A 23,120-nucleotide genomic window follows, 5' to 3' on the forward strand; every position below is an offset into this window, starting at 1 on the left:
AAAGTTGCTATAATAAGAAAAAGTAAGTAATATTAATAATAAGCTACCTTATTATTAAAAAAAGTAATTTATTACTTTGCTTTTAATTAGGATTAATTTATTGCTAAGAAGAAGTTACTTACCTTTAATTCCTTGCTTATAAAGAAGTTATTTATTTTTTTATTATAAAGAAATTTTAATTAAGTAATTTATTTTAATTTATACTTAATAAACTTATAAATTAAAAGGAAAGTACTTTATAATTAATTATTATTTAAAAAAAAATAAGAAATTATATATTCTTTTACTTTAATTATTAATAAAATAATAAACTAATAGCTTTTAATAATAACTTATAAGCCTTCTTATTATTCTTTTTTTTTTAATTAATATAATTATTAACTTAAGAGCAATAAGTTATTAGCTTTTGCTATTTTAATTTATATATATTGCTATACTTATTTATTTATAATTAAGCCCTTTTCCTTTTTCTCTTTTTTTTTTTTTATCTTTATATTATTATTAATTAAAGGTTAAAAGTTAATTATTATTTAGCTATTTTAATAATAATGCATTTTTAATATATTAATCTTTTTCTTTATTTAATTCTTATTTAAAAATAAATAATAATTATTTATAAAAGCTACCTTAAGCTATATTTAAATATTAATTATATTTCTTCTTTATTTTTAATTTTCTTTACTTTAATTATTTATATAATAATTTTTAAAGATATAAAGCTCTTTTTATTATTATATCTTCCCTTTTTATTACTTAACTTTTATTACTTATTCTTTATTTTTATTATTTATTTTCTTTACTTACTTTTTTTATAATTAAAAGTTAAAATATCTTTTAATTAAAAAAGCAAAGTAAAAAAGTAATTTTAATTGCTTTTATATTATAAAATACCTTAAAATCTTAATGCCTTAATTTTAATAATTAAGCTTATTAATTTAGGAAAGAATAATTTAATATTAATAATTATAAAACTTTTTTACTTTAATAATTTTAAAAACCTATTTAGTAAAGTATTATAATTTTTAAATATTATAAATATTTAAAATTAATAAAACTTTATTTAAAAAATAAATATTAACTTCTTTAAAGATCCTTTTAAAATAAGAATTATTATAAATAAGGTTTATTTAAATAATATTTAATAATCTTAAACTTTTAATTAATTATTATTTTTTAATATAAAATACATAATATTTAATAATAAGTTTATAAAGATAATATAAGAATATTTCTTAAGTATTAATTTTTATTTTAAGTTAAAAAAATTAATTAAATTAATAAATTTAATAAAATAATATTAAGTCTTTTTTATCCTTAATTTTTTTAATATAAAAAGAATGCTTTATAAATATAAAAAATTAAGAACTTAATATATTATAGCCCTTATAACTTAATAGCTTTTTAACTTTTAAGATATTATATTTTTACTTAAAAAACCTTTATATTATAATTATACTTTACCTAAGAAATATTAATAATATAAATTAATAAAGAATTATAAATTTATTATTATATTTATTTATATACTTAATTATTAAATAATAATAATTTTTAATAAAATAAAGAATTATTACTTATTATAAAATAGTTTTATATTAAAAAATAAAAAGAGTAAAATAAATAAAAATATTAAAGTACTTATTTATAAATATTTAATAATTACTTTAAAAAATAAAATGTAAGATTTTAATAAAAAGTTTGCATTAAGATTAAAATAAATTAATAAAATATTTTATAAATAATATATTATTAAGTTTATTAAAAACTATTTTAAGAAAAATTAAGGAAAGAATAATTAAAAAATATAAAATTAAGCTAAAGCTTTTTTAATTAAAATTATATATTATAAAATACTTAAAGTTATTATTAACATTATTACTTAAATATTTATTATTTAATTAAAGCTTAATAAAATTAATAAAGCTATTTAAATATTTATATTAATTCTCTTTATTAAGATTAATAATATAAAAGTAATTAAAATAAGAAGTAGGTTTTTATTATAAAGGGATATTATTTAGCAAAAGCTATTTAAATTATAATATATTAAAATTATTATTAATTATAAAAAGAATATAAGGGAAATAATATCTTTAATATAAATTAATTTAATAACTTAATTTTAAATATTTAATATATAGTAAGGTATAAACTTTTAAATAACTTAAAATTAATTAAGTATAACTTTAATTAAATAAGCTTTTAGCTTAAATATTATATTATAAGATATTTTAAAGTTAATAAAAAATAATTACCTTAATATATATAAGAATCTTTTTTACTTACTTATTTTAATAATAAATATAAATAAAACTTAAAATATATTAATTAACTTAAAATAATTAAAATAATAATAAAATTTATTTAAGGATAATTTAAAAGGCTTATAAATAAGCTAGTTAAGTAATTAAATATAAAGCATAAATATTAAAAGTAAAAGTATTGCAAAAAGTAAAAATAAAAGCAAAAGCTTTACAAAAAATAAAAGTAAAAGTTAATAAAGTTAATATATTATATTTAATATAATAATTAAAAAAAAAATAAATTTACTTTTTATTTTATAAAAATATTTAAATTTTTAATAGCTATATTAATATTAATTATTAAAGTAAATTTTAATAGCTAAAAAAATATAATTAATAAATATATTATTAAGCAAATCTTAAGAATATTTAAAGCTTTTATAAAAAAGCAAAAGCTATAATAAAATAAATAAGCAAGGAATTAAAGATAATAATAATAATTAAAACTATAATAAAGTAAATTTTAAAACTTAAAGGCTTAATTAAAAATAATAAAGTTTTATTTTAATAATTTTTATAATACTTATTATAAAGTATTTAAAAAGAAGTATATTAATAAATATAAGAAATTATATAAGAAATAATATTATATTAAATTTTAATTAACTATAAAAAGTTAGCTTTTATGCTTATTTTAAATATTCTTTTAAAAAATTAATTTCCTTTCAGGTCATTCATCTGACAACAAAAGTGACTCTTCTGATGAGGAGTTAAGGTCGGAAAGCCCAGATGTCTATTTGGAGGACGTGGAGGATTATCTTTACCGGTACACGGGGTGCTCCGGAGGCTTGGTTCAGGAATTCAAGAAATGGCGGACACTCAGATCCAACTGGGACGGTTCCCTGCGCAATGCCATTGGCTTTTCTGACCCACCAAGCCTCCATGGTCATGATGAGTGGACATCGTACTTAGGTGAGGTGCTGCAGGTAGCAAGGCTACCGCGACTTGCTGTCACGTCACATAACCCTGAGGACTTTGGCGCGTACCGCTTGTCCCAAGACTTTCGTTGTCTTTTCTCCATTTGCGATGTTCCTGACGTACTCCACGTCTTGATATCGAATTGGAATCACTATTCCAGATTTATCGAGATTTCTGGCATACACAACAAGGACATCGAACAGGAACTTCAGGAGCTCCGGGCTGCGCTCTGGTTTGCTCCGGACAAAGAACATTCAGAGCGCCACTCTTTCAAACTTGCTAACCGAGATTCGAAACTATTGTGGGATCTTCAATCCGTAGTAGTGAGAACCAGCATTGGGATGAGGTCCTTGTTTGCTTGTGTACTTCCGGGTATAGATTCACGGTTTGAGGACGATGCGGACATTCCTCTCCCAACGCTGAAACTTGCAGAATACAGTGCTGATGTAAAGGCTCGACTGAAGACATTGGCAATATCAGTTGAAGCTGACACTCAGTATTATATCAAGTGTCTACTCGCCTTGATGAGTTCAGGGATACCGCCATCGTACGAGAGGGTCTCGCAAATCTATGCAGAGATTCAGAAACGCTACGAGACTGATATGGGATTAATAAGGTATTGTCAGCCTTCCCGCGTCGGAATTGGCAGCTAGTTAACTGGACCAGGGCAACTTTCTACCAAAACAACCCAGTGTACCTCCTCAGCAAAATTGCGACAGCTGACAACACCAAGCCGCCTTCGTGGCTAAGCATACCAGAGGCCATGGAGAGAGGCGTTGATCTCGTCTCTGATTATCCGACTTGTCAACACTTGTTTCGGTCTCTTTGCAACCCACGCAATCTTCAAATTGATACGCTTGTGAGAAGCGTGAGTTTGGTCCGGCCCTCTCAAACGACGAGAGAAATCATCGATGGCTTGAAAACAGTCAGTAAGCATATGGCAAGCATGGAGCCTAAGCAGGCGGCAGCAACTGTCAAATCGCTCAGATTCAAGAAAATCTTCCCCGTATCTGACCGCATCGAAACCTTGAACGCCCAAAAGGCCGACCGTTTGGTCTGTGCCGACGATCAGTCTTGGTTCATCAACGATAGTTGCGAATTCAACAGCTTCGCAGGGCGAGTACCACTACTCACCACCAGCCCGACTACCGTTGCGGCATTGGGAAACCTTTTGGGGGCACTCAAACTGGAATCGCGGAAACTATCAAAAATGGTGATCCAAAGGTCCATCCCGAAGGGGCGGCAAAGTTTTCTTGTGGAGAAAACAGCCTTCTTGCGAAGCCGAGTTGTCTTTGTCACTGTGTAAGAGCCACTGCCCCGGTCTAATCAGGTGTCAGATTTTAGAACGCATACTGGAAATGAAGCTACTGATGTTCTGATTGTGGCAGGTTGATACCCGAGGACCATATCAGTAAAAGAGATATTCGTGCCCAGATTGAGAACGTTTCCGTCTTTGCTGCAACAGAAATAGCGAGAACATACAGACTCGCCGTTGGGGAGTCTGAGTTGATAGTCAATGGAGCACCTGGAGAAGCTGCTGTACTCGTTGAAGGCAGCTCTCTACGTCTTGTCTTCGCTGAAGAGATGTTGCACGCCTTACCGACTTCTCTGCAATGGTTTGATGCATTTAGTCGACATTACAAGATAAATGATGCAACCTCAAGACAACTGCTCTTCGTGGCACTCACAGACCTCGATTACAACCGAGTCTGCAAAGTGTTTGCAAGTCAGGGACACAAGTTTTCCTACTTACCAACATCATCCAGTGAGTTTATGGAGCTCTTACTAGTTTCCAGAATACCAAACGAGGCTGATTAGTTGTCGTCAACTCTCCAGATGTGGCCCGTACAAGACACTTCTCCCCTTCTGGGAACGTGGCGCCTTTACGATCGCCATTTCACCGGAGACCTTTTATCTCGAACGGGATGGGCCAAAACTGGATGAACATGTCAAGTATTGCTGTGCAAAGTATGTCTCAATCATCACATAAAGTGGCCCGAAACATCTCGCGAAAGATCCCCCTCTTGGACCCCTTGATCTACGGACCAGAAACGCCTATGGAAGACTTTGGGGACCCAAATTCGCGTGACGGTGGTACTCGTTTCTTCAAGGGAGCTGTTTCTGCGGACGCATTTCCTGTATTCTCGCATTATGTGATCATGCGGGACGGATATCGCCATCTTGAATACATCGGCGAAAGCATGGTAGGAGTCTCATTCGTCATTGGCCAATCAGTTAACTTAACTGACATGCGGAAGGTCTCCCGGATGTTTCAAGATACATTTGGACCACTGTACGAACCGGCAGACTCTTGGACCAGCAGCCTTCGATCTCGAGCAGGTCTTCCCATGTTTCGGAATGAGGATAGTCCAGCCTCAGTATGTGATCTTTGTACGCCGTCGCCATTCACTTTGAGAGGCGAAGAGCTCTCGCGTTCAGTATGGAGACTTCTGTCAGACGCATTTCTGGAACATCCCTTAAGGGTCGGCGTGAACCTGGATACCACATATCACTTTGAGGTGGGCATGATTCTAGATGAGTATGACGGCAGATTTGCATGGAAGTATTCCGACATTGAAAGAGTACGTAGAACCTGGCCTTTTGTTCGAAAATCCAGATCTCCTTCCTGTTTCTTGATTTTTACACATTTCCGTTTCTCTTCTGGGTATTCCTAGTTCATCCAGCGCTGCTCTTTGCGAAATGGTCCGCAGCTGGCACAGACTGAAGTCGACAAATGGTCTTTTCAACTACTCAGTCTGCGTATTCACAGATGGAATTCACTGGCTAACTTGCCCGGTATATCAAACACAGTCCAGGCACCGTACAATCCGCTCTCTGGACGACACGAGCGACCTCATGGTCCTGGTCCTGATCCATGATCCATTTGCCAGCCCGCGGCTCGAGTTTCTAATTGATCCTTGGTACTATTTTGAATCCCGCCAGATTCAAATCTCGGATGACGAGTGGGCAGAAGTTTTCAAGTCGGACGAACACAGAGGCGATACCAAATTGAGCGCAGAGTCGTTGCTCGTCGTCGACCGGTTGGGACTGGATCTACATCAGCCACGATGCGCATTTCAACGCTCGACAGACAGCTCCATCGACAGCTCCAGCGACAGCTCTAGCGACAGCGACTGTTCTGCAGTATCTCTGAAAAAAGGGACAGGTGTCCCATTGGGGACATCAGCATCAGCGAACAAAGCAAGGTCCCAGAAGCAGAGTCTACCAAAATATTGCTACCAGCCACTAAGTCAGGGTCTGCACATTCGGCCCACCCCCTGATTCGGCCTACCAAAACGGTCCTCCTCGCTACACTACCCCTTCAATTAAAGTTACTTTAAATTATCATTACTACCTATAATAATGCATTTCTTTATATTTATAGTATCTTTAAAAGTATTTATTTTTATTAAGTTATCTTTAATTATATTAATGTTAATTTACGCCCTATATATATATTTAATTTTAATAAATATAAAATTTAAGCTTATTTTAACTTTTCTTCTCTTTTAAGGTATTATAATTATTAATTTATCTTTAAAAACTTAATTTTCTTATAAAAGCATTATTAATTATTAATTTTTCTTATTATATCTTTTTTAAACCTTTTTAAAAAATAGTTATTAAGTTATAATTAAGTATTTTTATAAGTTATAATTAATAAAAGTAATTTATATTTTTTAAAATGCTTTAAGGATTAAAAAAACCTTTTTTTATAGCTTAATAAGTATTAAAGTAATTAATTTAAGTTTTTTAATTTTTATAATATTAATAAAAATAAAAATAAATATTATTTTATTAAAGTTTTTAAGCATAATTATATTTATTAATAATTTACCTATATTAATTAGCTATAAATTAATTCTTTACTATTTAAAAAGTATATACTTTTTTTTAAATATTATAAATCTTACCTTTTAATAATAATAAAGAAATAATTGCTTTTTAATATAAGTATTATTAATATAAAAGTTTAAAAGATTTGCTTTCTTTTTATATATTGCTTTAAGGCTAGAAAATACCCTTAAATTAAGAGGTTATAATATATATAAGGTATATAGCAGTAAATAAAGGCAATAAATTTTATATTAAAAACAAGCCACCCAAATAATGGGGGATAGGTTTTACTAAACTCTCTTAAGGATAACTTAAGGAGGAGCTTTAATGCAATAAAAAGGGAAGATAAGAATAAAAAAGAATTAAAGAAAGGGAAAAAATAAATATTTTAAAAATTCTTAAAAATAAAAAAAGCTTAATTAAAGCATTAAATATATAAGAAAAGAAATTTCACTAGAACTTGTAGAGTTTGAACCATCTTCAGTCTCGGTGATAGTACGGTAATCTTCGTGTAGAACAAAGAATGCCCCGAACTCTTGTGTTTGGCGAACGACTCTGGCTACTGCTTCGTCTTCGTAAGAGGTATCGAAAAGGTAGGCATGAGAGGATCCATCGTAAACGCCGGCTGTGCTTTGGACCCAAAGATCCAACGGCTTGGATGGTCTCCAGTTCGACAAGAAAAGAAACCTCGCATGAGCTATGAGATGCGATCTTGTCCACCCCATAATGCTAGGGTGTGATCCCGGCTGCGAGTGGGCGTCCACAATGTACTGGCAGACGTCTTGCCTGCTGATATTCTGGATATCAAGGGAAGACCATAGATGCCCACGGTTTGCGTCTGTAGTCGCTGCAGGATGGATGATGCGGACCGAATTCAAGACCAGTAAGTCGCCCAAGTCTGAATCGCCTGGAAGTATGTGTGGCCCAGAATTGGCCGTTGCCCATTTTCCATTCATTAGCGGTATGATTGGAAGCCTGCGAATGGTAAACTCCAGGTCCTCGTCATCTGTCAGAGGTATCAATGCTCGCGCTAGGTCGGAGTGCCAGTCCTCAGATTGCGCACGGAAAGGCGACTGATCTCCCGAGATCATTTCGTCCAAATCGTCAAGGAACCGCTCATCAGTTAGGTCGTCGACACCAAGACTGTATAGTTCGCTAAGAACGTGGCCAGGATACTTTGGCGACAGGTATATGTCTTTCGTGTCCTCCCATAAAGTGAGAGGTTTGTCGCTGCGGTCGTTGAAGCGACCCGCGACACGCCAGAGTTTGTAGGGGGGAACAAGTGTACCGGAATTGCCTCAGTAACAGGCATATTGGCAAGTTTCTCGAGTATTGCATCCCTCAATGGCTCGAAGAATGGACTAGTCTGCTCTGAAGGGATGAAAGCAGGCCAAGAGAATCTCATGGAATCGCAGTTGAGACGCTCTACGCTTGAAATGAACGCGTCCACTAGACCGTCTCGGAGACAGATATTCCACGGTGATGAAGCATCGATGTGTCTCCGGTTCGCCGTCAGTAGGAAGTCTCCTTGCACGATAAACTGTGACAGTCAGAACACGCTATCCTGAGCACGAGTGAGGTGTACTTTAATCAAACCTTTAAACCGTATTTGCCAATTGGTAGCACATTGTGCACATTTTGGATCCTCCACGTTGCATTTGTTGCATCTTCCAGGGCGGGAAAAGCCAGGACAAGTTCTGAAGTCTTCAAACCAAGTCGCTTGGGCTCATGCGGGAGATTCTCAACCTGCCTCCTGGTGATGATGTACGTAAAGACCTGATCACCAACATCAAGTACAGTAATCTGACCGTTGGCATCAGTCTCAACACGTCGTCTCATCTCCTTAGTTTCCGTCTGATTGTCTTGGGTGACCCTGACCGTAATGTGCCTGAGGCGCCTGGTGAACAGGAGACAGGTCTGGTCAAGGTTGAGAAGGGTGGTGATGAGCTCGACCTTGTCGCACCTGTCATTCAATTGGAGCAGAAACGACGTGTGATTCTCCAGGACAGATTGTGGAAACTCTTCCCACACCGGAGCGATAATACCAAAAGGCCGAGCTTTGTCGAACTTAAAAGCAAACTCACCAGAGCGGATCCAGACCACGTCGGCGACTTTGAACACGCTTTTGAAGCCGATGCCCTTCTCACCGGTACGTCCGACGTGATCTTGGCCGCTTTTCGTGCTGCTACGAATGTTGCAGATCGCCTCCACGTTGCTTGCGTTGAAGCCGACTTCGTTGCAATCTACTCTGAGAAAGCCGGAGGCGTAAGTGAACTGTAACCTAGGAACCACGGCTGGGTCGTAATCATTGTCGTCGGCATTCTGGAGAAACTCCAGCAAGAAGTGGGTCGACGTGTCATAGAGCTCAGTTGAGATTCTGCGATCGAAGTTGACATCAGTATGCTCGGAGAACACCATTCTAGAATTGAGAGAGCTATTAATTGAGAATGAACGAGTCTCAAGGACACTTACATCTCGAGAGCGTTTTTGATGATGGAGGACACTTTGGAATGCCCATCAGGACTGTGCTCAAGTCTGAGTCTCTCGATGACATTGCGTGGCGTTTCTGGGATTTGAACATCCATTATCGGCGTAGCTTTGAGAGACAGCGTCAATATGTGAGATTCCTGCTTGGAGCGAAAGTTAAGCTCTGAGATGACGAGAATAACACAGTGGAGATCAAGAGTCCTGCACCGATCGACATGACACGATACCCCACTGTCTCTCGTTGACTGTATACAACAAGTAAACCATGGGAAGCCGAATGTGGGTTCGGGTAGAATGTTATATTCCATGTGACAGAGCCTGGCCGCCATCTTGACAAATACCTTCAGTCAGAGCTAATACCTGCAGCAGCAGATCATTTGACGGTCGCTCTGCCAGTCTGCAACCTGAAGTAGAAAAATCTCTCAGATTCTGCAAGTAAGCAGGAACTGGTTGCATTAAACTGTCGGAATCTGCCTCGCCGTGCTAGTTGTGAGCCCGGCAGTATGCAGGCGAAGTCGAGATCGATCCATCCCACCATGCGTGGCCAGCCATGTATGGGCAACTACTCACGAATGCTGGGTTCAACGGACGCCCACGGGACACGTCGCGCAGCCACAGAAGGGTCACGCTAACGTTGCATAGCTTAGGTCCACGGCTTGGCTGGATGAACGAGCCTGTAGTTGCTGTGCCAAGCGGCGTTGTGCTCCCGCACCTGCCGCTCTTCTCAGGGGTTGCCTCCATCTGCCAGCATGTTCCTGCGGACCACAAGTGAAAGTGGTATGAGCCTTGTTAAGAAGCGTGTTAGCAAATGTGTGATGAGAACAAGTCTGAAGGTGACAGCATCTGCATAGGTGCTAATGCCAAACATTTAGGGTAGCACCGTTGATTAGAAAACTAGCGCATGCGGGTCGCTCATGACCGAGCAGTCCAATAGGTCCTATTAGTGGTCTCCACATGTCACCAACTCAACTTTTCTTGAGCAGTTGAGTCCGCATCTTTCAAGGGTCGCATTTGGATGTATCTGAGGACTCTCATATATTGTAGGCGGTGTCTACATCTAATTTAGAGTGCTGAGAGAGCTCCTAGAACACTTTTCTTGCGGATATGTTCATCTTGAGCGGTACTGATCTTTCGCTTTTCAAACCTGCGGTCTTTGGTGGCGCTGGGCCAAGAATGGATGGGCCTAATGGGTGGGTGGGAGGGAGTGAAGAATGGGATGTGTGTTGGTTTGTGTGCTGAATGGGGAACCAAATGTTTGAGAACGTGAACAGTCCAATGCTGTGCTTTTATTAACCACAGGAGGACAACGCCGACCATGAGGCGACCGTGGATTGCCGAAAGAGTGCCGGTAGTGGTGTGTGTGGTGTTGACATGGCGCGAGGAGGGGACACTGCTTAGAATCTAATCCGTCGGTTCAGCTTCGGCGTCCTAAGCATCAACTCTACCATTTAGGGAAAAGTGGTGTGCGTATAATTAAGTCATAGACATCAGCTCGAATCAGTGGCATCAATGCTTGACGACTACTTAATCATTCCTATGAACCACGGCGTGTTACAAAATCCCAAGGTCCTTTATCATCCCCCCTACCGAGTGAGACATTGATGACCATTCTGCTCATCTCAGACGCATAAAACACCTGAATTCCACAATGCGCATCTCTTTCTTGGCCACGTTGATCTGGGCAGTGCAATTGAAGGCACTGCCCTCAAACATCAGTCCAGCCCAAGCTGACGGGGCGTTGACTCTACCCTTCGAGCGGGCGGAAATTGCGTCCGGCCCAACATGGCCGTGGGACAGCGACGTACCTTTCCAGAAATTGGACGGTCCTCAATCCACCTGTGAGGAAACCAATTATCTGAGTCTCAGGGATGGGCGGCCTCCAGGCGTACATGATTGCAGCACTCTCCGCGATAAGATTGCTGGCAGCCCTGGGCTCTGGTTTATAAAACGAGAGGGATGGAAAATTCGGCTCGCAAAGTGTATGTATCATTTTCACCTTTGAGGTTGACGACTTCTGTCACACCACGACGGGACCGATTCGCTTCCATGTGTGCATTGCTAACTTGGGAAAGATCAAACTTGTACCATTTCTATGATCCCCAGTGGAACAGGGTTTTTGTAAGTACAATCAGCCCAAAACAGCCTTCGCACTGCCCATGATTCTCACAATTCACATGGTCCAGCCTTGGATCCGACGATGCAATCAGAGCTCTTGATAAGGCCATCGAGAACGGAGGAAAGAGGACTGTGACATCACCCAATTGTATTCCGCATCGAACCCTCCTACAGATCTCTGCCTGAGGGGTGTCGGGCTGGTGTGAAGGTGGCGTTTTGAGAAGTGGGGCGTCTGTAGCCTGACCATGGTGTGTCCGAAAGGCAACGTTCAGGTGGCTTCATGTTGTGACCAGGAAGACACTATGTGACATACTCAGAGGTGTGGGTGCATCCATTATCCTCTGTAGTGCAACACTTTATCTCCATGATTGGATCACAGGGGAATTCAAGTTTGAGGTGTGGTTAGTGAATTCGTAAGATGTATTCAGTTCCGACGTCACTTGTGGTCCGCTGTGAAGTCACTGCTTCAATGCCGACTGTCCCGAGGTCCGTTCAACTACCTGTCGTTCACAATCGTATAAAAGAGTCTTTGACCAAAATAAATGCCCGACTACAGAAGCGAGTATTCTCACTCAGCATATTTGTACATCACATAAAGAACAGAAAACTTTAACCTTGATCCCACTACCGCTGTCCTGCTCCAGCGAGAGTCTACAGACCGACTGCCTTCCAGTCTCGCTAACTGACGCACGCCCCACCCTCCTTCCAAAGCCATCAAGGCAGTCTTCAAAATATCAGACGTCATCCATAATCAACGAGCAGAATCCAGCGCATTCTGGTCATCACTATTTTCCTTCGCTTGTTCAGAGCCCATAATGGCCCCGTCCAGCAACCCAGACGCCGTCGCCCTGGAGCAATCCGTCTACCAGGCCGGCCTGCACTCCACCAAGCCGCCCTTCACCTTCCAGTCCTCAGAATGGGAGCCCCAGGCCAAGGCCGTGCTCTCTGCCAACTCCTGGGGCTACATCCACGGCAACTGCGGCGCCGGGTCCACCTACCGCAGGAACCTCGCAGCATTCGACCGCTGGTCCATCGTGCCCAGGCGCCTGGTGCCCAGCAGGACGGACCCGGCGACAGGCGCAGAGGCCTTCGCCGACACCAGCGCGACGGTCCTGGGCCAGGAGCTGCCGTTCCCCGTCGCCATCGCGCCGATTGGCGTGCAGAGGATCTTCCACGCCGAGGGCGAGGTCGCGGCAGCGCGGGCGAGCGACGCTGTTGGGGTGCCGTACACGCTGAGCACGGCGTCGAGCACCAGCATCGAGGAGGTCTCGTATGCGACTGACAGTCAGCGTCATGGGGGCGGGGAAGGCCGGCGACAGAGCAAGACGCCGCGGTGGTACCAGCTGTATTGGCCGTCACGCGAGCACGATGACATCACCATCTCGCTGCTGTCGCGGGCAAAAAATGCCGGGTACACGGCGCTATTCGTCACGCTAGATACCTACGTGCTCGGCTGGAGGCCAAGCGACATGGACAACGGGTACAATCCTTTCATCCACCCAGACCGCATCGGCGTGGAGATCGGCCTGACCGACCCCATCTTCCAGAAGAAGTTCAAGGCGGAGCACGGCTACGACATCGAGGAGGCGCGACGGAGCGAGAGCGAGGCAACGACGGGGCGGAACCTGGGCGAGGCTGCGCAGGAGTGGGCAAAGATCGTGTTCCCCGGCCATTCGCACTCATGGGACGACGTCGAGTTCTTGAAGAAGCACTGGGACGGGCCGATCGTGCTCAAGGGCATCCAGAGCGTGGCGGACGCGCGGAGGTGTGTCGAGGTCGGCGTCCAAGGGATTGTGGTCAGTAATCACGGCGGGCGGCAGCAGGACGGCGGCGTGAGCAGCTTGGGAATGCTGCCTCGCATCTCAGAGGCTGTTGGTGACGAGCTTGATGTTTTCTTCGACAGCGGGATTCGATGCGGTGCCGATATTATCAAGGCTGTGGCACTGGGGGCCAAGTGTGTGCTCGTCGGACGGCCGTATGCCTACGGTCTGGCGATCGGAGGGGAGGAGGGAGTAAAACACGTCTTGCGAGCCATGTGTGGTGATTTGATGATGAACATGCACCTGGCAGGCTTGAGAGGGCTAGATGAAGTCAACAAGGACATACTCGTGAAGGAAGGCGATCTTTTCTAGAGGGTCTAAAGCCGTGGTCAAAATTCTATCCACGCGCTAGAGTGTCTTACTTTTGCTTTGATTTCAACTGGGAAGACGTTTCTACCAACAAGGGTGTTATCTTGCTCAATACTTGGAAGATGACCATGGAATTGAGCACAATAATTCGACATGTGAATATCGAATAGCCGGCGTTGGTTGAGCACAGTCAAAACAAGACCAAGGTTTGGTCAGAGCCTCGCCGGCCCTGGGCCATGTTTCGCAGCAGTCTGGCCGGGTCGCATACCGCCGTCGCGCCTTCTGATTCTCCTCCCTTGATATTCTGTCCGGAGTTAACATGGGAGAAATGTTATTGCATGGTAGATGAATGAGCCTGCTGGCACAGCCCGGGCTGAACGTGATCAAGAATGAGAGTTTTGGATGATACACTCAAAATGACTTGGAACATTGTCATCCCGTGCAGAGAGTTGGGGGCGAGGCTGCTTAAGGAATCTCTCTCACGGGAAATGCCAAAATTAGACTCTTTCAAGCCGGAACCCATCCCAATTCGACGAGCGGTGCTTAGAAACGGAAGCGTTTAATCCGTACCTAGAGAATGACAACACGTTGCAACCCCCCGAGCTCAAGGGCGCAAGTCCCAATCAAAATGACCTGCCTCTTTCACCGGCAAAGTCGTATCCTTCGTTCTCTGGTGAGACAATATGAGTTTCCGGCCCTGTTCGATTTTGTCCAATAAGGTGGCGTCTTTAACCCGTAGTAATCTGGTAAAAATGGGTGAATACACCTGCAAAAGACCCGCCCATGCCGATCGTTGACGCTGGGAGTACCAATCATGCATGATCTATCGCTCACGGAAGTTATTTGCTGTGGGCCAATGGTATATAGTACAAATCTTGACGTATTCCGGTTCGGGAAATTGCTTTCCAACTGCCGGGGCTTTGGTCCAGCAGCATGCAAGCTGTGCCGATAGCTCGATGGGCACTCAATAACCTGGGAGCCGGATGTCCAACCAACTTGAAGTGCCAAAGCACATGTTCACTTATATGAACTGTGGCAACTGACATGTTGCTTACAGACAAATTGCAGATAAGGACGCTCTCGGCAGTCGATTCATGCGAGAATGATACTGAGTCCGCTGAGCGGCAGGAACAGATATAAATGACCTAGCGACCCCAGGATTTCGTGCCACAGAAGTTCTCGGGACCGTGTTCTTCTAGTATTTGGTCAATTCTCATCAAAATTCAGCCAGTCATTTTTACAATAATCTTGCGACAGCGATCGCGCACCAACATGTACTTCAAGGCTCTCGCCGCAGTACTATCCATCCCAGGGGCCTTGGCAGCCCCTGCGGTCGAGGAACGCCAATACAGTGCCGCCCTCATGCGATTCGAGTGCTCCCAGCTCACCGTCGAGCGTCTCGACCCTCTGGTGCAGCCAGGCTCTGTGCCCTCTGCCCACGTCCACCAGATCGCAGGGGGTAACTCGTTCAATGCCTCTATGACGCCGGGGACCTACGACCCCAGTGCCCTGTCCACATGCACCTCCTGCACCTACGCCGACGACTTCTCCAACTACTGGACCGCGAGTCTCTACTTCCGAGCTCGCAACGGCACCTTCAAGCGGGTCCCGCAGCTGACCAACCTCGGCTTGCGAGGCAAGAATGGTGGTTTGACTGTGTACTACAACTCTCCCTATGACGGGAAGACCAAAACCACTGCCTTCAAGCCTGTACGTCCAATTCACTAGCCACATCGAGACTCTCACTTCCCCGACGGCTGACGCAATAACGCAGGGCTTCCGCATGATCGTCGGAGACCCGGAGTTGCGCTCCGGTCAAGGCGGCCAGAGGCAGCTGTGCCACCGATGCGAGGCCAACATCCAGCAGAACCCCTTCGGAGGTGCGCCCTGCACGGGGTCAGACACCTTCGCGCTGCCAAGCGGCACCTGCGGCGGTGGGATTCGCGCAACGATCACTTTCCCGACGTACGTATTGGACTCTTCTTGACTCGTCTTCCCGATGACGAGCCTTCTGACATGGAACGTGCGTAGCTGTTGGGACGGAAAGAACGTCGACAGCCCCGACCACAAGTCCCACGTGGCGTACCCCAGCAGCGGGACCTTCGAGTCGTCTGGCCCATGCCCGGCCAGCCACCCAGTCAAGCTGCCACAGGTCATGTACGAGGTGATGTGGGACACGCGGCCGTTCAACAACAAGGCCGACTGGCCTGCAGATGGGTCCCAACCTTTTGTCTACAGCATGGGAGACAAGTAAGCCTGATCATATCTTGCGTGTCATAGTGTCATTTGAGAAGAATGCTGATCAACCCCACAGGACTGGCTATTCCTGGCACGGCGACTACCTCTTCGGGTGGAAGGGGGATGCCCTGCAGCACGCGCTTGACATCAGGTGTGCTGGTGACGCGTGCCAGGGCATGAAGACACAGACTGCTGAGCAGGCCAACAAATGCATGATCAAGTCCACAGTCAACGAGGACGTTGAAGGATGTAAGTGTCATGACTCTATGGTGCACATACCCATTGGGTTCTGTCATTACTAACTTTGTGAATCAAGGGCTCACTGAGCTTCCTGGCGGTATGCCGGTGACCTAATTGATGTCACAATCTTTCGCTTCTGTCGTTGAGACGAGATTTTACACAGCGAGACGGTCGTTCCAGCACTTTGTTATGTGGGAGTCTGTTCCAAGCCCGTCGGCGAGCCCGCTGCAAGGTCTGGGGCAAGGACACCTCTTAAGGCACATCGAACCGAGGGAAGATGATAATGGCGAAGCTACCTTTCTATCTGTACATATGGAATTACAATAGTAGCGATACCATTCCTTTGTACGACAACTTATGATGTTGCTTGAGCTCAGTCCCAAGACTCCTTTCAAACATTGAGGCATCCCAGCCTTGTATGATGTTCCATCTTACGGCCGAATGTTGAATCGGACCTGACTCCCATGTAATGAAATATTCGGATGCCACAGATACTGCAGGTTCACTGTTGAGATTGACCAAGAGCGTCGTTTATCTCACTTACCGCAGGTGGTCACTCATTTATCTTCTGTTTTGTGATTACCATTATGCGTCACAATGATTTCTCTATTCAGAAGGAAGAGTAAGGACTGTCTAACATCTGATTCAATTTTTTAGTCAGCACGTTAAGTGTATCACACCTGTCCAGTTCATCATGTATCTGCTCTATAGTTGTTTCCAACCATATTCCCTTGCCGAACGACCGTTTAGGAGGGCCAAGTACTGTTTGGCCTTCGTTTCAATCCCTTTTGCATCGAGGCCGAACCGGTCATAGTTACTGCGGTCTGACGCAGAATACCCATACGTCGTCATGCCTATGCTCGCCGTGACATATCTCGCCCAGGGGGTCGCTACATACTCTTCGACGCTGACAATAGGCCGTCCACTTTGTGGGAAGACGGTGTTCTTGTAGTCATCATCCTGGGTCTCAAATAGATCGAGACTTGGGGCGCTCACGATCCGAGTGGCTATCCCCTGTGCCCCGAGAGACTTTCCTGCAGCGACAGCATAGTGCAGGTTACAGCCGCAACTCAAAAGTGTGAGCTGGTGGTCAGGGCTGTCCTGGACGACGTAGGCTCCTCGCTGAACCTTCGTCCTGTCTGTGTTTGGAACCGGTCCCGTAGGATCTCGGGCAACTGATAGCATGGTTGGGCGTTTGTCCGCTGACAAAGCGAATGTCCACGCCCCGATGAGCTCTTCAGCATCGCAGGGGCGGATGTAGCACAGGTTTGGGATGGCGCGGTAGAGGGAAGTTGGTAATTTCACGTTGTAGAATAATCACAAAACGACAGGGTCAACAAGGATACGGAATGTATACGTGTTTTTGCTCTTGGTCCACCATAAGGCAACGATTACTTCATTTATGATTTCTCTCGTCTCAAGACATAGAACGTCTACTTGAGCTCGAAAAGCTCGTAATCGTTTTGAGCTAATTCACATTAACCCATAGACGCCTAATCACAGTTCCAACGTGGTATAGCCTTGGTGCTAGCTTGACCTACAGGCAATGTTCGGCAACTCGAGCTCTTAGTGGGGTCGCGTCCGAATCGCCTTGCATCCCTTTCCAGGCTGCAATAAGAGCTCCCTCGACAGACAATTTTCAACTTCTAGATTGACGACCATGGAGAGACATCTTTGAACTGATTCTTTGGACGAGTGCTCACATCATGAGTCCGGTCACATATTCCTGTAATCTATGCGGTCTCACGATCCGGCCTGCGCTTCACAGGAACACCTCCGTTTTTTGGCTGAGCGAGTTCAGAGCAGGCAAGTTCGCGTATCTAATTACTAGTGGCAGGTTGTCTTACACTCATGACAGTCATCTCTTCCTTGGGAGGACATGTCACGCTCACAGGCGTGAATCTTTTTCTCTACGCGAGAAGTGGCTCCTTCTTCGCACCTCCTGACGCAAGTGCCCATTGGGACGACGGTGACTACAATAGGAGACCTATTCAGGAATTCGGCGTCGGAACCCAATTCGAAAATGGTCTTTATGGCTTTTTGTTTCACGAAAGTTGCTGGTCTGTGTTGGAGAGAGCCTTCCACCCCGAGCCTGTGCCGTTGGGCCGACTGTACGAAGTCTGCTTGTCGATGCCGATGCCTCTTGCAACAAAGTGCATCAACTGGGGACACGACTACGGGGGACTTCATTATTGGCAGAAAAAGCCCTACCTCCCGTGGGATGTCATTGAGGAGCCCGGGGTATACAGCATGGAAGATCTCGTGGCCTATGAACCCGGTGACTCTGAAGCCAGAAGAGAGTGGGAAAAACAATGCGAGCTCCCGCCAAAGCGACAGAAAGATTCCGATGATGATTCTGGTGATGATGAGTGGACCGAGCCAACTCTGCGCGTATTAACAGTGACCAGCGACCCCTATCACGTAAAGGAGCTCCGCACGATTCTTCTAGAACAACCAAAACCGCCACCGATGAGGCGTATGCCCTACTTCTTACCAAATGCAACAACCGACCTATTTTCCCGGCTGCCTCAGGAGCTTCGCGCTGCGATTGCAACACATTTGTCCACCGCGGACTTCTTCAATGGGCGCCTGGCCTTACGCGGTCTCGGCGACATATTCAACAGTCAGCAGTTCTGGGCGACGAGGTTTCTAGAAGATGCGGCTGAGCGATCCTGGATTTTTGAGTCACATCAACTGTTTGGCCACGCACTTGACTGGCACTTTCTGTACAAACGGACTTCCGATACCCATTTGTCCCAGTCGGGTGGAATACGGAACAGACGACGAGTGTGGGAACTGGCACTGCGACTCAAAACTATCCTCTCTCTAAATCCCTTGGATCGACTCCCTCCCTTCAAGGACGCAACGGAAGGCGGAAACGCTCAATGGATAACCGCACAAGCTGACATCTGCAGCCCAACCCCCGAGCAACCACACAAGAATTTCGTGCGTGGCTGTCGGATACTTCACAGACAACGAGTACTGCTACAATCAGATGAGGAACGCAGAAAGATCGGGCTATCGTTTGTTCAGGTCGGCGAGCAGTCCTACCTTTCAGGCCTTAGACTTGAGTCTGGAAACGGGGAGGCTGTTCAAGTCGGATATCGGGCCCCCATAGAGCAGATTTTCGAGCTCGATTCGAACACGTTGACCGGAATTAGGCTCGCAATTGGGCCTCGAGGAATTCAATGTGTTCAATTCATTACTGACGGCAGGAGCGATTGTTCAAGATGGTTCGGGCCTGCAGACGACCTGCCAAAGATGAACTGCTTGGTATCACAAGTCCCTATATCCGCCTTAGGGGTCGGATTAGATGTCAGCTTTTCTATTAAAGTTTATATGATTGTTCCACTAACACGTCTCCAGGCGTGCAAAATAGTCGCCCTTGCGGTTTCCCCATCTCCATATCTGGCACTCCCTCGAAGCATCATCGCAAGACACACCGGTAACTACGGCTCAAACAGCCTGCGGCAACATTCTGGACTCTGGTTTCCTGGTTTCCCACCGTTATCTGCCGACCTGAATCCACATTCCTTCCCACGAGGACGACATTTTACTAGAGGATTTCGACCGCTAATTTGGACTCAGTTCGGTGGGCCCAAAGGCATCTACCTGAGAAATCTTGTCGCAATCAGATTTCATTTCAGCCATGAGCTGTATGGCATTGATTTCAGATACAACGATGACTACGTCCCGGACAGCTGTTACTCTATTGGTCGCCACAAATGCCCTGGGCGCTCGTGTTATGGCGACTACGAATTCGACATTGACGGACCTGGTGGTGAGCTGGTTGCCTCCATCGAAATTTCACTCTTCACATCGGATGGAAACGAAGACAAAGTAGGATATCAGACGATCGTGGTAGATATGAAGGTCCGTTTTCCGCTCCAGACAATATGATGTGTTCTAGAACTGAGTATCAGCTGACGACATTGTATCCTTACCTCTGACAGATCGAGACGAACCGAGGCCGATCCTTCCGGCTGACCAACAAAGACTTCGATGCAATGACTGCGCAATCGACGGGCAAGGTAATCACAAGAAGTTTGGAAGCCACCAATGGAACCACTATCACAGGGCTATACGCTCATCAGGTACGCCGGACGAATGGGCCGCCATGGCTTGGACGTGTTTGGCTGACTGTTATACGCACTCTTAGTTCCATGGAATGAGATCTGCTTTCATGACACTCGGCGTGATGAGTGAAGCGCTATGATTACCTCATGTCTCTCATGTACGACGTCGGGATTCTCGGCAAATGGCCGTGCTACAGTCGTGTAATGAGGCCGTTGAAATATGCCAGAATCAGACTAATATTGATCAATTATCGGTGCCGGTCAATTCATTTGTCACATGTGTTCAATCAGCGTTGCCATATGTATCATTCTTATCGTGTCTCAGGCAGTGGGTGGGAAGGCAGGCCGCCGTGGCGTAGAAATTCCCCGGTAGCCCACGGGCAATTCGCCCGTCCCTTATCACGCGCCCATTTCTGTATGCACGATGCGTCACAACGGTGATACCCCGCCGGCTATTGACACCTCCAAGCTACGGGCGCCCGTCGGATGTTGACACATCTAAGCCACTGGCCCCCCGCCGGGCAAGAGTTGGCGGCTCATATTATTCCTAGCGTGAACCTAGTCCCGTCTGGCTGACATCCTACACCCTTTCGCGAAGCTCATTCCGCTCCAGGACACACACTCACTCCCTCCATCTGACAGCCTGCCACATACCCAAAACGCAAAATTCAGCCATGTCCAAAGCCTTCCCAATCATTCAAACGGTGCCCGTTGCCAAAGGCACGCCGGAATATGAGGAGCTTCGGGACCGCATCGTGCAGCAACAGTTCGCGGACAAGGTCCCCAAGGAGCTCCTCCTGCCGCCGGCGGTACTCAAGAACCCGCCCAGGAATGTGACCAGTATTCCGCGTGACTGCGGGCTTCTGACCCCTGACGAATTGGAAATCACCGAGGGCTACGATGCAACCGCACTCGCCCAGGCGGTTAGAGAACGCAAGCTCACGGCAGTGGCTGTCGCCACCGCCTTTGCCAAGCGAGCCATCATCGCCCATCAGCTTACATGCTGCCTGACAGAATGGTTCATGGACGAGGCTCTGGCCCAGGCAACGGCGCTGGACGACCACCTCGCGTCGACCGGCAGGCCCGTCGGCCCGCTCCACGGCGTGCCGATCTCCATCAAAGAGCACGTCCAGATGGCGGGCCACTGGTCCGCTGACGGTTACATCGCCAGCCGCCAGATTGACGACGAGGACAGCCACGTCGTGGCCATCCTGCGCGGGCTGGGCGCCGTCTTCTACTGCAAGACCAACCAGCCCCAGCACATCATGCACCTCGAGACGGTCAGCCCCTACGGGCGCACGCTCAACCCCCACAACATCGACCTCTCGGCGGGCGGCTCGAGCGGGGGCGAGGGTGCGCTGATCGCCCTCCGGGGCTCCGTCCTGGGCGTCGGGTCGGACATTGGGGGCAGCATCCGCGGCCCGGCTGGGTTCTGTGGTATATATGGCTTCAAGCCGACCAGCCACTATCTCCCGATGATGGGGATGCTGCACAGCGGGAACCCGGCGGAGTTGACCATCCTGGCGACCTGTGGGCCCATGGGCGTGTCGCTGCGGGACCTGGACTTGTTCATGTCCGGTGTGCTCGGCGAGAAGCCATTCTTGCGAGAGCCGAGCCTGGTCCCTTTGCCATGGACCGGACTCAGCACCCCATTGCCATCATCACCAGCACTGAAGGTCGGATTCGTGATGAACGATGGTGTGATTCAGCCGCAGCCGCCTGTTGTTCGCGCACTCGAATGGGCAAAAGATAGGCTTGCCAACTCACCTTCCTTCCAGGTCAAGTCTTTCACACCATACCGTGCCGCAGATGCGATAAGGAATATCCGCAAAGCCTACACACCCGACGGCGGCGCCAGCCTCAAGGCCGGTCTGGCGAAGGCGGGAGAACCGATGGAGAAGCTGACCCAATGGACCATCCAGGACGCCGAGGGTCCTCCTTACACCTTCCAGCAGATGTACGACATGCGCTTTGAGCGCGACGACTTCCGAATCGAGTTCGCGAAGCACTGGACGGAGCAAGACGTCGACGTGGTGATCTGCCCCGTGTTCGTCGGTCCTGCATCCGCGCATGACACCGCCCTGTACTGGGACTACACTGCGTTCTGGAACTACGTGGACTGCCCTGGTGTGGTTGTCCCGACGCCGGTGAAAGCCTTGCCGAAGGGTGAGGAGCAGCAGTACGCACCCGGTGAAGCTCTGGGCAAGGAGGATGCGCACGTGCGGGAGCTATGGGCTGCGGGAGACTTCGAGGGGGCGCCGATCAATTTGCAGATTGTTGCGCGGAAGTATCATGACAGCCACCTGCTTGCGGCTGCGAAGGAGATTGAGAAGTGTCTTCATGCTCACAACGGTTAATACACGTGCAGGTTGAATTGAGTACGGCTTGAATCAAATTGGGGATTCGACGTCATTTGGTCTTGGAATTATTCTACTTCTGTTTCACACGATCGTTGCCGATGCGTAGGTTGAGAGGCACGGCGACTGGGGACTTTTCGGCGCTTGAATGCAGAGGATACGGGTAGGGCGAATGGTCGCCAAGGACTTCAGGCGTCAAGAAATGATGATTTCCAGTTCCATGGCCTCGGGACGCATTCAAGGCTTTCGCGATGCACAGCCTAACTGCTTATGGGGCCAAACCCGCCGGCTCGGGTCTCGCTTGTCCAACAGTCATCACACAGCATTAAATGACATTACATGAGCCATATCTGTTATTAGCGATCGGCTTACCTATTCCGTCCGCAATGGCCGAATCGACGCTCAATTGTCACACCGGTG

The 23,120-nt window shown here is 45.6% G+C and overlaps 6 protein-coding genes across 6 annotated transcripts; 4 read left to right on the forward strand and 2 right to left on the reverse strand.

Annotated features, from left to right (window-relative positions):
- Nucleotides 1-8,648: 8,648 nt before the first annotated feature.
- INS49_004209 (uncharacterized protein) lies at nt 8,649-9,643 on the reverse strand (the record flags this gene model as incomplete). The annotated part of the gene is made up of 2 exons (XM_043164999.1): nt 8,649-9,477; nt 9,531-9,643. The coding sequence occupies 2 exons, from the start codon at nt 9,641-9,643 to the stop codon at nt 8,649-8,651; spliced, it is 942 nt and encodes a 313-aa protein (XP_043018649.1).
- A 2,832-nt stretch (nt 9,644-12,475) lies between these two features.
- Nucleotides 12,476-13,792, forward strand: INS49_004210 (uncharacterized protein; the record flags this gene model as incomplete). The annotated part of the gene is made up of 1 exon (XM_043165000.1): nt 12,476-13,792. The coding sequence occupies one exon, from the start codon at nt 12,476-12,478 to the stop codon at nt 13,790-13,792; it is 1,317 nt and encodes a 438-aa protein (XP_043018650.1).
- A 1,269-nt stretch (nt 13,793-15,061) lies between these two features.
- INS49_004211 (uncharacterized protein) lies at nt 15,062-16,381 on the forward strand (the record flags this gene model as incomplete). The annotated part of the gene is made up of 5 exons (XM_043165001.1): nt 15,062-15,499; nt 15,564-15,754; nt 15,821-16,039; nt 16,104-16,276; nt 16,344-16,381. The coding sequence occupies 5 exons, from the start codon at nt 15,062-15,064 to the stop codon at nt 16,379-16,381; spliced, it is 1,059 nt and encodes a 352-aa protein (XP_043018651.1).
- A 591-nt stretch (nt 16,382-16,972) lies between these two features.
- INS49_004212 (uncharacterized protein) lies at nt 16,973-17,452 on the reverse strand (the record flags this gene model as incomplete). The annotated part of the gene is made up of 1 exon (XM_043165002.1): nt 16,973-17,452. One exon carries the CDS (start codon nt 17,450-17,452, stop codon nt 16,973-16,975), a length of 480 nt encoding a protein of 159 aa, XP_043018652.1.
- A 666-nt stretch (nt 17,453-18,118) lies between these two features.
- On the forward strand, nt 18,119-20,483 carry INS49_004213 (uncharacterized protein; the record flags this gene model as incomplete). Its single annotated transcript, XM_043165003.1, has 4 exons — nt 18,119-19,213; nt 19,856-20,140; nt 20,221-20,361; nt 20,427-20,483. 4 exons carry the CDS (start codon nt 18,119-18,121, stop codon nt 20,481-20,483), a joined length of 1,578 nt encoding a protein of 525 aa, XP_043018653.1.
- Nucleotides 20,484-21,017: 534 nt separating this feature from the next.
- INS49_004214 (uncharacterized protein) lies at nt 21,018-22,700 on the forward strand (the record flags this gene model as incomplete). Its single annotated transcript, XM_043165004.1, has 1 exon — nt 21,018-22,700. The coding sequence occupies one exon, from the start codon at nt 21,018-21,020 to the stop codon at nt 22,698-22,700; it is 1,683 nt and encodes a 560-aa protein (XP_043018654.1).
- Nucleotides 22,701-23,120: the final 420 nt, after the last annotated feature.

The sequence above is a fragment of the Diaporthe citri genome, assembly GCF_014595645.1.
Source record: "Diaporthe citri strain NFHF-8-4 chromosome Unknown scaffold_11, whole genome shotgun sequence".
Taxonomy (NCBI): domain Eukaryota; kingdom Fungi; phylum Ascomycota; class Sordariomycetes; order Diaporthales; family Diaporthaceae; genus Diaporthe; species Diaporthe citri.